This window comes from Oncorhynchus masou, chromosome 9 (assembly GCF_036934945.1).
Source record: "Oncorhynchus masou masou isolate Uvic2021 chromosome 9, UVic_Omas_1.1, whole genome shotgun sequence".
NCBI lineage: Eukaryota > Metazoa > Chordata > Actinopteri > Salmoniformes > Salmonidae > Oncorhynchus > Oncorhynchus masou.
The window spans coordinates 8,303,574-8,318,375 of record NC_088220.1 but is presented as its reverse complement, the minus strand read 5'-3'; the positions used below and the strand labels follow the sequence as shown (position 1 = coordinate 8,318,375).

The 14,802-nt window shown below is 40.9% G+C and overlaps 1 protein-coding gene across 1 annotated transcript in view; it reads left to right on the top strand.

Annotated features, from left to right (window-relative positions):
• Positions 1–11,062, top strand: part of LOC135545477 (complexin-2) — a 50,315-nt gene extending 39,253 nt beyond the window's left edge. The window contains exons 3-4 of the mRNA XM_064973110.1: positions 2,739–2,926; positions 4,974–11,062. Of these exons, the coding sequence (XP_064829182.1) occupies positions 2,739–2,926; positions 4,974–5,171 (386 nt within the window). The 3' untranslated portion in view covers positions 5,172–11,062. The remainder of the gene's footprint in view (positions 1–2,738; positions 2,927–4,973) is intronic.
• Positions 11,063–14,802: the final 3,740 nt, after the last annotated feature.

Genomic DNA, 14,802 nt, shown 5'->3' with positions numbered 1-14,802 from the left:
ATTTTTATTTAATACATTTTAGAATAAGGCTGTAACGTGACAAACTGTGGAGAAAGTCAAAGGGTCTGAACTCTTTCTGAGGGCACTGTAGGTGTCCCAGATGGAACCCTATTCCCTATATAGTGCACTACTTTTGACCAGGTCTCATAAGTCTCTGGAAATAGGGTGCCCCTAACTACAGTACATTTTCATGAGCTCTTCGTGATACTGGTGATCATTTTTAAAAGTTCATCCCAAAGTGTCCAACATTTTAAGTTTACTTTTGACATACGAGAGCATGATTTACCAATGAGGGCCATCCATTATTCAAATGAGTTCCACCCCCCACCCCCCCCCCCAATCCCTAACAAATTATTCAGCAGCGTCAGTGTTCCGACTAGCAGACTGTGGAAGACGATGGGCCATGTTCCCTGTTTTCTCTCTCTCTCTCGGTCTCTCTCTCTCTCTCTCTCTCTCTCTCTCTCTCTCTCTGTCTCTCTCTCTGTCTCTCTCTCTCTCTCGGTCTCTCTCTCTGTCTCTCTCTCTGTCTCTCTCTCTCTCTCTCTCGGTCTCTCTCTCTGTGTCTCTCTCTCTCTCTCTTGGTCTCTCTCGGTCTCTCTCGGTCTGTGTGTCTCTCTCTCTCTCTCCCTCTCTCTCTCTCTCTCTCGGTCTGTGTGTGTCTCTCTCTCTCTCTCTCTGTGTCTCTGTCTCTCACTAGACTAGACAAAACACGTTGTGTGCCATGCACTCTAAGGGTTACTTATGGTGATTCATAAGAGGTGACATCCAGTCTGGGACAAACCATCCTCTGAATGTATCAAACAAGAGCTTTGTGAGATTAATGCATTATTTGTGTGCAAGGAAAATTAGTGACCCAACTACTAATGTAATGTTGTAGGACAAGCTGGACACATGGGACGGGGAAGATATGTGCAAAGGACAATGACAGTGATATCCAATGGAGAGAGACTGTCTCTCTTAACAGTCTAATTTAATGATAACATGTTTACCTTAGGACTCCCGAGTGGCGCAGCAGTTTAAGGCACTGGATCTCAGTGCTTGAGGCGTCACTACAGACACCAAGGGGTAGTAGTGCCATAGTCCGTGGGGGCTACAAATTTGAAAGCAGTTGGGCGCTAACAGTGTGCAGAGTGACCTTTAACCCTGCTCTCCAGGGGCTCCAGAGTGATCTTTAACCCTGCTCCCAGGGGCTCCAGAGTGGCCTTTAACCCTGCTCTCCAGGGGCTCCAGAGTGACCTTTAACCCTGCTCTCCAGGGGCTCCAGAGTGACCTTTAACCCTGCTCCCAGGGGCTCCAGAGTGATCTTTAACCCTGCTCCCAGGGGCTCCAGAGTGACCTTTAACCCTGCTCCCAGGGGCTCCAGAGTAATCTTTAACCCTGCTCCCAGGGGCTCCAGGGGGATCTATTGGCTCCTGGTGGCCAGCCTCTTCCTGTTTCAGAGCAGTAACTTGGCCTGCGGCCAGCCTCTTCCTGTTTCAGAGCAGTAACTTGGCCTGCGGCCAGCCTCTTCCTGTGTCAGAGCAGTAACTTGGCCTGCGACCAGCCTCTTCCTGTGTCAGAGCAGTAACTTGGCCTGCGGCCAGCCTCTTCCTGTGTCAGAGCAGTAACTTGGCCTGCGACCAGCCTCTTCCTGTGTCAGAGCAGTAACTTGGCCTGCGGCCAGCCTCTTCCTGTGTCAGAGCAGTAACTTGGCCTGCGACCAGCCTCTTCCTGTGTCAGAGCAGTAACTTGGCCTGCGGCCAGCCTCTTCCTGTGTCAGAGCAGTAACTTGGCCTGCGGCCAGCCTCTTCCTGTGTCAGAGCAGTAACTTGGCCTGCGGCCAGCCTCTTCCTGTGTCAGAGCAGTAACTTGGCCTGCGACCAGCCTCTTCCTGTGTCAGAGCAGTAACTTGGCCTGCGGCCAGCCTCTTCCTGTTTCAGAGCAGTAACTTGGCCTGCGGCCAGCCTCTTCCTGTTTCAGAGCAGTAACTTGGCCTGCGGCCAGCCTCTTCCTGTGTCAGAGCAGTAACTTGGCCTGCGGCCAGCCTCTTCCTGTTTCAGAGCAGTAACTTGGCCTGCGGCCAGCCTCTTCCTGTTTCAGAGCAGTAACTTGGCCTGCGACCAGCCTCTTCCTGTTTCAGAGCAGTAACTTGGCCTGCAGCCAGCCTCTTCCTGTTTCAGAGCAGTAACTTGGCCTGCGGCCAGCCTCTTCCTGTTTCAGAGCAGTAACTTGGCCTGCGACCAGCCTCTTCCTGTTTCAGAGCAGTAACTTGGCCTGCGACCAGCCTCTTCCTGTGTCAGAGCAGTAACTTGGCCTGCGACCAGCCTCTTCCTGTTTCAGAGCAGTAACTTGGCCTGCGGCCAGCCTCTTCCTGTGTCAGAGCAGTAACTTGGCCTGCGGCCAGCCTCTTCCTGTTTCAGAGCAGTAACTTGGCCTGCGACCAGCCTCTTCCTGTGTCAGAGCAGTAACTTGGCCTGCGACCAGCCTCTTCCTGTGTCAGAGCAGTAACTTGGCCTGCGACCAGCCTCTTCCTGTTTCAGAGCAGTAACTTGAGACAGGTTGGGTTGCTGATAGAGCATATCATATAGATCAGTGAGACAGGTTGGGCTGCTGATACAGTATATCATATAGACCAGTGAGACAGGTGGCAGGTTGTGGCTGTAGGATTTGGGTTGGTAGCAGATGGACAAATAGAAGTGTATTGTATTGTATTTTAACTGAATGACTTCAGGCTCTGTGTGTGTGCCTGCTTCCTCCAGGGGCCACTAAAGACATGGGGAAAATGTTAGGCGGAGAGGAGGAGAAGGATCCAGAGGCCGCAAAGAAGAAGAAGGAGGAAGAGGAGGAGAGACAGGAGGCACTGAGACAACAGGAGGAGGAGAGGAAGGATAAGCACAGGAAAATGGAGGCGGAAAGAGAAGTCGTGCGACAGTCCATCAGGGACAAGGTGAGCACTGCAGCAGTCCACAAATGACTCAGAAACTATTTTACATTCAATGTACCCCGTTATAAAACCATTACATTACTCCAGCCCCAACCTTTAGCTGTATACTACACCTAAAAAAGTACTTTGTATAGTTCTTTGAATCCCAGATTGCCCTTTTAATGTAAACTATAAATAATATACAGTTAGTTCAGAAAGTATTCACACCCCTTGACCTGTTCCACATTTTGTTGTGTTACAGCCTGAATTCAAAATGGATTAAATCGATGTTTTCCCCTCACCCATCTACACATGATACCCCATAATGACACATTTTAAAATGTTGGCAAATTGATTGCAAATTAAATACAAAAATATCTAATTTACATAAGTATTCACACCCCTGAGTCAATACTTTGTAGAAGCACTTTTGGCAGTGATTACAGCTGTGAGTCTTTCTGGGTAAGGCTCTAAGAGCTTTACACACCTGGATTGTACAATATTTGCCCATTTGTTATTTTCAAAATTCTTCAAACTCTGTCAAATTGGTTGTTGCTAGACAACCATTTTCAGGTCTTGCCATAGAGTTTCAAGTAGATTTACGTCCAAGCTGTAGCTCCGAACACTCTCCTTGGTAAGCATCTCCACGGTATATTTGGCCTTGTGTTTTAGGTTCTTGTCCTGCTGAAAGGTGAATTCATCCCCAGGTGTCTGGTGGAAAGCAGACTGAACCAGGTTTTCCTCTCGGATTTTGCCTGTGCTTAGCTCCATTTCGTTTTATTTTTTTATCCTGAAGAAGTCCCCATTCCTTCTCGATTACAAGCATACCCATAACATGATGCAGCCACCACCTGGCTTTAAAATATGGAGAGTGGTACTCAGTAATGTGTTGTATTGCCCCAAATATAAAACATTTTATTCAGGACGAAAGGTTAATTACTCTTACACATTTTCTTTTGCAGTGGTGCCTTGTTGCAAACAGGATGCATGTTTTGGAATATTTGTATTCTGTACAGGCTTTCTTCTTTTCACTCTGTCAATTTAGTATTGGGAGTAACTACAATGTTGTTGATCCATCCTCAATTTTCTCCTATCACAGCCATTAAACTCTGTAACTGTTTTAAATTGGCCTCATGGTGAAATCCCTGAGCGGTTTCATTGCTCTCCAGCAACTGAGTTAGGAAGGATGCCTGTATCTTTGTAGTGACTTTAAGTTTAATTAACAACTTCACCATTCTCAAAGGGATATTCAATGGCTGCTTTTTAAAATGTTTACCCATCTACCAATAGGTGGCCTTCTTTGCAAGGCATTGGAAAAGCTCCCTTGTCTTTGTGGTTGAATCTGTGTTTGAAATTCACTGCTCTACTGAGGGACCTTACAGATAATTTTATGTGTGGGGTACAGAGGTGAGGTAGTCATTCAAAAATCATGTTAAACACTAATATTGCATAGAGTGAGTCCAGGCAACTTATTGTGACTTTTTAAGCATATTTTTTTTCTCCTGGATTTATTTAGGTTGCCATGGCAAAGGGGTTGAAAACGTATTGACTCAAGACATTTCTTCTTATCATTTTAAATTAATTTGTTTAAAAACAAATCATCTAAAAACATAATTCCACTTTGACATTATGGCTATTTTGTGTGAGAGAAGAAAAATCTACATTTTATCCATTTTAAATTCAGGCTGTATCAAATCATATTTTATTTGTCACATGCGCCGAATATTCAACAGGTTCTAGACCTTACAGTGAAATGCTTACTTTACAAGCCAATAACCAACGATGCTTTAAGAAGTAAAAGAATTGCTAAAAATATATATAAATAAATAAATAATAATAATTAAACAGCAGCAGTAAAATAACAATATTTAACTATATTTAATAACAACGTGTAACATAACAAAATGTGGATAAAGCCAAGGGGTGTGAATATTTTCTGAAGGCACTGTAAGTGCAAGAATCAAGCCTTGTGGAACTCCATTTGATCTCAAGATGGGAGGTGTGGGGGTGTTACTCCTCATGAAAGTGCCATCCCCATATATGGTTATCTCTGTGCCCTTTATCCATGCAGTATGGCTTGAAGAAGAAGGAGGAGAAGGAGGCGGAGGAGAAGGCAGCCATGGAGCAGGCCTGTGAGGGGTCTCTGACGCGTGCCAAGAAGGCCATCCCAGCCGGGTGCGGAGACGAGGAAGACGAGGATGAGGAGAGCATTCTGGACACCGTCCTCAAGTTCCTCCCTGGACCTCTAAAGGACATGTTCAAGAAGTAATGAACACATCGACAACAACAACACATGGTTCGGTCCAGCCAGGGGGAGGGGGAGGGGAGATCTGGGACTGGGGATTTGGGTAGAAGGGGTTCTTGCCAAACGGCCATTCACTGCCTTTACAGAAGTATTTGTTGTTTTCTTACTCTGACTAGACACAATGTGGTTATATATCAACCCACAGCTTTTCGTCGGGTCTCTCAACTGCCGACTGAGTTTATGTTTGCTAATTTTCCCCACTTATCTAACATTCCAACATTGGTATATAGATTCACCGCACCAGGTAGATGCATTTGGATTGGTTGGCCATTGGTATTAACTGGGGTAAAGAGTTTCTGTCCAGCCATGCATTAGAGAGCAGGGTTCAATCCACCATACCAGTGGGCACTTCAATGGGCAATTCCTGCTCATGTGGTTGAAAAGCGCTGCCAACACGTATCTGAAGATGGAGCGCTTTTCTTTTCTTTTTTTAATTCACTGGCTTTTTCTATTTTTATAGTAAGTAAGCTACTGTAACTGTATGGGAAGGGGATATTCTATTCTAGGTCTTTTTGAGATCAGCAGTTTAGTTAGTTTAGACTGTGCCTTCGTAGGACCTTCTCCAACAGGGGAACTGTTAATGAGGGTCTCGTTGAAGTCGTTTGACGATATCATTTAACTTCATCTTCATTTAACTTCATGTTTGTCTTCAAAGGACGCAAACATGCCACATTATGACGTATGTATTTAATGTTAGTCTGGCTGTACGAATAGAGCTGATCCAATGCCTTCTTAATGCTATGAAACAACTGAGGCAAGTGGAATATTTGATTTCCCTTTACATTCCTGACTAATAATAAAACATCTCTCATTTTCCCAGATTAAATGTAGGAGATTATCAGCTTGACCGACTGCATCTTGTGAGAGAAACCATTTTTGCTCAAACAAAGGTCACCCCGTCAACATTAAACACTCAGATTATCCATAGAATACAACAGATTCACCCCGTCAACATTAAACACTCAGATTATCCATAGAATACAACAGATTCACCCCGTCAACATTAAACACTCAGATTATCCATAGAATACAACAGATTAATATTCAACATTAAACACTCAGATTATCCATAGAATACAACAGATTCATCCTGTCAACATTAAACACTCAGATTATCCATAGAATACAACAGATTCACATTCTGTGTAGAGAAGAAGAAAAACACGCACAGTTCTATGAAAATGATTTAGTCAACATCACATTTAACCGTTGGTGGTTAGTGCAGTCCAAAGACAATCAAACATGAGCACTGCATTACAGTGAAGGAAGCCTATACTGCGTATGTCGTCCTTTCACTACCCACCTCCCATACCACACGTCTGTTTTACACAAGCTACTTGTTTAACTCATTCTTTTGGAGGCTATTATGAAACAGTAAGCAATGTTAAATGGAATTTCATTTATTTCATAGTTAATAAATTGACCTAAATAAATTCCTTTATAAATTCCATGTTATCCTGAGAGACAATCGCAATTGGTAGTGTTTGAATCATTAATATCCAAAGATACTGAAAAAAACATGATCATTTATTTTGTCCCCACTAACTAAGGAAATTGTCCAGAACTAAGGAAGTGGTCCAGTCTTGTTGATTTCAGTAGGAATAGGCTGGCAACATATAGTTTTATGTAGACATTGATGTCATTTTGGGATTCACTTTCCAAAGACCAAACCCTGTGAAGTTTTAATTGTCAGAAATTCTCATATTTTTCATATAACGTACATGGCTACATGACACTGAAGATTGATATATTCGAGAAAAAAGAAAAAAAAGTAAAAATTTAAATAATCACAGGTTATGAATAAATTATTCATAATTGTTCTCTTTTTTTTAGGTCTGATAGGGTTTTTCACGAGGTAAAAGCATATGGTTTAGAATGTAATAATCACACAAAAAAAACTATAACAATTATAATTCAATGTTAAAAATTTTAAAAATCCTGTATAGAAAAAAAGTGTAGTTCCGTTACACTATCTACCTATTCGTCTAAACCCTTCTCACCAACTGTATCCTAATGTGTACAATATACAAGTGTATACGCAAAGAAAAGCAGAGGAGAAAACGAGGAAGTCATTGTAATGATGTCTATGTACTACTACAGTACATGTACTGTATGTATGTTTGTATGTTTATACAATATCTGTGTCTTTCTATAGTGACGTGATGTCCCTGTTTATAAGTGTCGATGAATCCTGTGTGCACAGACTCTAACCAGGCTCGGATTGGTTGTGCCATATGTCTAAAAAAAATACTTAACACATTCCTTTCACATCGCCATAGGAACATAGGGGGGAAATTCACACCAAATACAACAACACAAACGACGGCCTGTTTATGTTGTAGTCTCCCGGCAACAGAATCTGTTTTACTAGATTCAGAAGTTTGGGTTGTTGTCGATTCCCAGCTCTGTGATGGCCTGTGTCGATCCCATACAGAATAAGAGTTTGTTGATGACAGACTGAATTGTTATAACACCTGGCCCTATAACATCCTACTGCTATAACACCAGGCCCTATAACATCCCCAGATGCTATTCATTCTGTTTGCTCAACCAGACCTGCCTTCTCATGTGATGATGCAATTCATTTCATGACAAAAACAACATTTACAGAAGGTGGCTTTAACCCTACCTTTACTCGGACTTTTATAAACAATCAGAATTATATAATTCAACAACACGTACTGTTAACCCCAAACTGGGGACACACTTTATTTAACTAGGCAAATCAGTTTAAGAACAAATTCTTATTTTCAATGACGGCCTAGGAACAGTGGGTTAACTGCCTGTTCAGGGGCAGAACGACAGATTTGTACCTTGTCAGCTCGGGGATATGAAGTTGCAACCTTTCGGTTACTAGTCCAACGCTCTAACCACTAGGCTACCCTGCCACCCCATATATATCCTCTCATAATCTGAACTATATAACACACGTCACAGAGATAGTGTGCCACTGCCCAAGTAAAGTCCAGACAGGATGTGCTGCCATACAGATTTGCTCTCCTTATTACAGACCATTTTAACAATATGTTTCCATTTTGGTCAAAGAAGCTGTTGAGGTTTTTCTGTTGTCTTCATCCCAATACCTGTAGTTCAGATACATATATGTTTCCTCGACATATTCTGCTGGGGACGTACTATATGCAGTAAATCAAACATCTGTGTATATTGATGATAGCATGTATTCCAAGCAGCATACAGCTCATACCTCTGCCCCAGTTGTAAACATACTCTTGTAATTACGGTAATGTATGGAACATGTATGAGTGGTTCCAATTTGGCTTTACAATTATAATGCATATTTCTCTGTCTTGCTGCTGCATATTAGTGATATATGATGGTTGGGTGATTGTCCCTGGCTGGGATAGGGGCATAAATCTGTGTCCAAACTTCAACTGCGATACTCACACTTTCCTCCTGTAATTGTTTAGAGTAGGGTTTGTCAAACAGGAAAAATAGCCATATTTCATCTGTCTATTATCCTCTCTCTTTCTCTTTATCTGTCTATATATCTATTTCTCTCTCTCTCTTCATCTCTCTATATATCTCTTTCTCTCTCTCTCTTCATCTCTCTCTATATCTCTTTCTCTCTCTCTCTTCATCTCTCTATATATCTCTTTCTCTCTATATATATATATCTCTTTCTCTCTCTCTCTTCATCTCTCTATATATCTCTTTCTCTCTCTCCATCTCTCTATATATCTCTTTCTCTCTCTCTCATCTCTCTATATCTCTTTCTCTCTCTAAATATCTCTTTCTCTCTCTATCTCTATATATCTCTTTCTCTCTCTCTTTTCCTCTCTCTCTCTCTCTTCCTCCCTCTCTCTCCTCTCTTTCCCCCTCTCTCTTCCTCTCCCTCTCTCTCTCTCTCTCTATCTTCCTCTCTCTTCCTCTCCCTTTCTCTCTCTCCTCTTTCCCCCTCTCTCTCCTCTTTCCCCCTCTCTCTCCTCTCTTTCCCCCTCTCTCTCTCTCTTCCTCTCTCTCTCTCTCTGACATATTCTCAAGGCACCACAGCATGATGTGAACTGCCTTTTTGCAAAGGGCTATTATCATTTACTTTTCACATAAATGAGTACATCTGTCACAAACAATGCTTGTTCTGGTAATGTTTACTAGGTATTTAATTATTTTGGTTGCATGAAATGGTGTGGAAATAATATTTATTATTGTCCTTCTGACCTATAATATTAGCAAGGCCAGGAACACAAGACTCATTAATTAAGCTCTCAGATGGAGTGATTTAACAATATAGATATGTGTCCTCTGGTATTACACAAGAACATTCCTATTTTTGAAATGGAATTGAGCCCTGCCCTGGTGAAATGTTCGATTGCATTAATTTAACATGAAAAGGTGGAAAAACAGCAGAATTATAACTTTTCTCCTGTATATTACGTGCACCTTGACAGTAGTCTTTGGATTAGGGTTCAGAATTACTCCCTCAGCATTGATGGAAAATACAAACAACGTCAGGTCGGAGGTAACAAAGGTCTGATATTGAAAGACTGGATTATTTAGTCAATTTCAAAATAAATGGGATGCCTACATTTCAAAACATTACAAACCTTAACTGTCGTGGGCACTTTGTCCAAAGACAGAATGAGTGTTTTACTTGACATCATGTTTATGTGAAAATGATGAACATGGGTATGGTGATATTTTAAAAATAAAGTGATCATTTTTAAAACTAATATAAAACGTATAATTAGTGTCAGAGAGATAGATTTAAAAAAATATATATATAATAATAATAATTTTTTTGAGAGATGTTCATGCAATCATATGGGGAGATTTCTAGTGTGGTCAGATTTTAAGATCAGATCACACATCCTGTTTCAGAATAAACCTTTCAAATAAATAATCCTATCAACTTTATTGTCTGTCAAACTGTAGCCGTTATTGAGATTGATGTGTGACTTTTGTTTGAATGACTGGACTGCTGTTACATCTCTCTGATGTTGCTTAACACCTGTCAGCTATTTTGTAATGAGCCACACTGTTGTCCTGCCGAATACGGGTGTGAAACAAAGCACAGAAAGAATCCCACCATACATGCAGTCCAGTCTTGAGAAAATGGCCCCTGCCTGTTAGTGTTATGGTACCCTATTACTGGTCAAAAGTGGGGCCCTACGCTCTTAGTAAAAAGGGTTCCCAAAAGGGTTCTTCGGCTGTCCACATAAAATAAACCTTTTTGGTTCCAGGTAGAATCCTTTAGGGTTCCAAATAGAACCCTCAGGTAAAAAGGGTTCTACATGGAACCCAAACAAATTTAATCTGCAACCAAAAGGGTTCTAACTTGAACTAAAAAGGGTTATTCAAAGGGTTCTCCTATGGGGAGAGGCGTAAAAACCCTTTTAGGTTCTAGATAGCGCTAAGCGGTTCTAGGGTTCCATTTCAGCCATATTTCCAGTTGTCTTACGATCTGCCTGACTGAGGATGTACAACTAACGCTAGTGTGAAAGGGTGCACCGAACGCTAAACCTTAAATACATTCCAATGTTTTGATATTTGCACTAAAATATCTTCTAACTTTCCCTATGGAGAGAAACTGTTGTGGGATCAGTCATTGTGTCAACCTGTCTTTAAGAACATTCTCTATGTGGCTCACCGTTGTAGTACTGTTTCAATGTGACTGGCATTGATGTTCTAAAAAGGGAAATAAAAATCATGATCATTTTTGTCAGTTTGAGGATTTTTTTTCCTTCTCAATACTACATTCAGGATGAGAATGTAAAACATTAGTAATTATAATGTCCTTATCTGCATGTCATATACTCTTTTATGTGGAACCACATCACTATAGACTCATCATTGGGAAATTAAAATGCATAACAAATAAAAGTGTTTCAAAAAAAAAACTTCTTGGATGAGTTTGAAGATTCTTCTCATTATGAGCAAACAGAATTTATAGATGTGCCAGTCACTCATTTACATTTTATTTTAACTAGGCAAGTCAGAACTAGGCAAGTTAAGAACAGATTCTTATTTACAACGACGGCCTACTGGAGAACAGTGGGTTAACTGTCTTGATCAGAATGACAGATTTTTACCTTGTCAGCTCTGGGATTCGATCCAACAACCTTTCGGTTACTGGCCCAACGTGCTAACCACTAGGCTACCTGCCGCCCTGGGTAGAGCGGACCTGTACACTCAGATCCGCTCTACCCAGCTGCATAGTGTATATTCTACCCATTTACTTGCTACCGAGGAGGACAAAAGTACTTTATCAGTTGAAGAGAGATTTAAAAGGAGAGATTCAGAGGGATTTGTTATGTTCTTACAGTAATGTCCACTCCATTCATATATATATATATATATGGGGTTGGAATAATACTGTGAAATTGTGACAATTAGGATAATGTCCTTTTATTATAAGAGGTGATTGAAAGAACAGCCTGAAATTCAGCCTGTTTTAGTGGGATGGAGTTCTGGCCTGCCTGGTGACATCACCAGGTGGCAAATGAGCTCATAAGACCAATTAAGAGAGTTCCAAACTTCTCTGCCAATAACACCCAGTTTTCAGCTTTCCCTTCCTCACTCAGACCTAGCAAAATTCTTGCTTCAGAAATTGCTATTTTAATTGATGACAATCATAGTAAGGTACTTAACTGTTAGACAGAAATGAATTGATATTCAGAAAAGATTCTGCAGTAATGAAATGTTTAATATGGAGATTAATTTAGCCAAAAGCCAGTTCATTTTTACTTAATTTCTAGAGTGCCAACAGTTACTCATTAATTACATACAATTAAAATACAAAATCCCTGCAATTAATGTGATGGTACAGAAGCTGTTGATTTTAACATCCAGCACCAACCAGCATTAGAAACGAACAGTGCATTCGGAAAGTATTCAGACCCTTTTGCAAAATGTCTAAAAACCTGTTTTTGCTTTGTCATTATGGGGTACTGTGATGTCATTATGGTGTACTGTGATGTCATTATGGTGTAGTGTGATGTCATTATGGGGTATTGTGATGTCATTATGGGGTATTGTGATGTCATTATGTGGTATTGTAATGTTATTATGGGGTATTGTGATAATATATCCCATTTAGCAGACGCTTTTGTCCAAAGCGACTTACAAGTCGGCTGGGGCCACTACTTTTACATATGGGTGGCCCCAGCGGGAATCGAACCCACGACGCTTGGCGTTGCAAGCGCCATGCTCTACCGACTGAGCCACACAGGCTACCTAAATATGATCCCCAATCAGAGACAAGGATAAACAACTGTCTCTGATTGGGAACCATATCAGACCAACAAAGATATACAAAAGCCCCAGACATACAAAAAAACGCTAGACATAAAAAAAACAAGAGTACCCACCCTAGTCACAACCTGACCTAACCAAAATATATAGAAAGCAGAGATATCTAAGGTCAGGGCATGACAATTATGGGGTATTGTGATGTCATTATGGGGTATTGTGATGTCATTATGGGGTATTGTGATGTCATTGTGGGGTATTGTGATGTCATTATGGGGTGTGGTGATGTCATTATGGGGTATTGTGATGTCATTATGGGGTATTGTGATGTCATTGTGGGGTATTGTGATGTCATTATGGGGTATTGTGATGTCATTATGGGGTATTGTGATGTCATTGTGGGGTATTGTGATGTCATTATGGGGTGTGGTGATGTCATTATGGGGTGTGGTGATGTCATTGTGGGGTATTGTGATGTCATTGTGGGGTATTGTGATGTCATTATGGCGTGTGGTGATGTCATTATGGGTTGTGTTGATGTCATTATGGGGTATTGTGATGCCATTATGGGGTATTGTGATGTCATTGTGGGGTATTGTGATGTCATTATGGGGTATTGTGATGTCATTATGGGGTAATGTGATGTCATTACGGGGTATTGTGTGTAGATTGCTGAGGACATTTTTTTACTTACCCCATTTTAGAAAAAGACTGTAACGTAACAAAATGTTGAAAAATACAAGGGGTCAGAACACTTTCTGAATGCCCTGTATACATTAATGTCTGTATTGTGTTCAGAAACCAACATCCTTCCTTGTTTTACAGCTTTGAATGATGGACAGTTGAAAGTGGCTTTACAAATTAATTTCTCACAATAAAACCATACATACAAGGCATTAGCATAGTAATTAGTAAGGGCCTTCATATTTCAGCCAACTAACTAAGAAATCCTTATGCCTATATTTTCTTGCGGGAAAACAGCAATAGCGGTGTAGAGAGGTTGCATAAGGGTTTGCTGTAACTACCTCGTCCAGATCGTCGTAACTTCTACTGTGACTGTGAATCTGCTGCTCATGGATGTAACACATCAAGTCCATCATTTTGGGCACATTGATAAATATGAGCAAAAAATACTGTATAAAATAAATAATTCAAATACTGATCTATATTGCATGCTCAAAAACATGGGGGAATTATATTATTTTAATACTAATATAATTGCTCAGAGAAATAGATTTAGTTTAACAAGCAAATACATTTTTTTTTAAATACTCAAAAAGACAAGTGCCAATGTTTGGCATCCCTGTTTTCAGTATTTCAGCACCCTACCCTTGTGAGGATAACGACAATGAGCCTTTTTCAAAAATATGTTATGAGATTGGAGAACACATTGGGAGGGACGTTAGACCATTCCTCCACACAGAATCTTTCCAGATCCTTGATATCATTCGTCTGCGTTTATGGACGGCTCTCTTCAATTCAAACCACAGGTTTTCAATGGGGTTCAAGTCCGGAGAATGAGATGGCCATTGCAGAATGTTGATTTTGTGGTCTATTAACCATTTATCTGTGTATTTTGATGTGTGTTTGGGGTTATTGTCTTGTTGAAAGATCCACGTTCTCAGAACATTTACCGGTCAGGAAACGTATGGCTTTGTTCCCATAACCAATGGGAAACCAAAAAAACGTACGTTGCCACAACTTCAAAGGAACCACATGTGCTAGCTGGGAAGATGGAGGAAAACAGTCAGTGCTCAGTAATCGTCCAATTCAACTGCTGTTAAATAAGGTTTTTGTGTTGAACAATGTGCTGTTAAAGAAGCATAGGGCCGGTTGTCTAAATCCAGATTAGGCCTATTCTCCGGACTGAAAAGCATGATGCTCAATGGAGGCTATCCAAATAAGAACCACACATTTCCAGTAAAACATCAGTTCCAAGTACATAACACAGTCATGCTCGGTCACATCATCTTGAATGCCTGTTACCTGATGTATTGATTGAAGCAGACCACCTGGCTCACGCCATACATTTAAATGTATACACACGCGTCTAAACAAACAATATCTATCTAACCTCCAGATGCTATTTAGAATGTACAAAGGTCATTCTGTTTTCTTCCAATCATATTACTGGAATCAATCATCGTCCATCTTGAGAGCAGACCAAAGGCTTTATTTGGTAATTGTGTCGTGTCTGGAAGGGTTGAGGAGGCTGGGGGTTGTGAGTTACATTTCGATTTATCATGATTAGTAGCTAGTGAGAGAATGGTGAATCGGGGTGGGGGTAGTTTAGTCTGGCAGAGCTTTTCCTTTCAAATGTTGTTTTGTGAAGTGCATGGTGTCCAAGGCTACGCTGAGGGTATTAGATAACCCTAACTATCAGAAATCA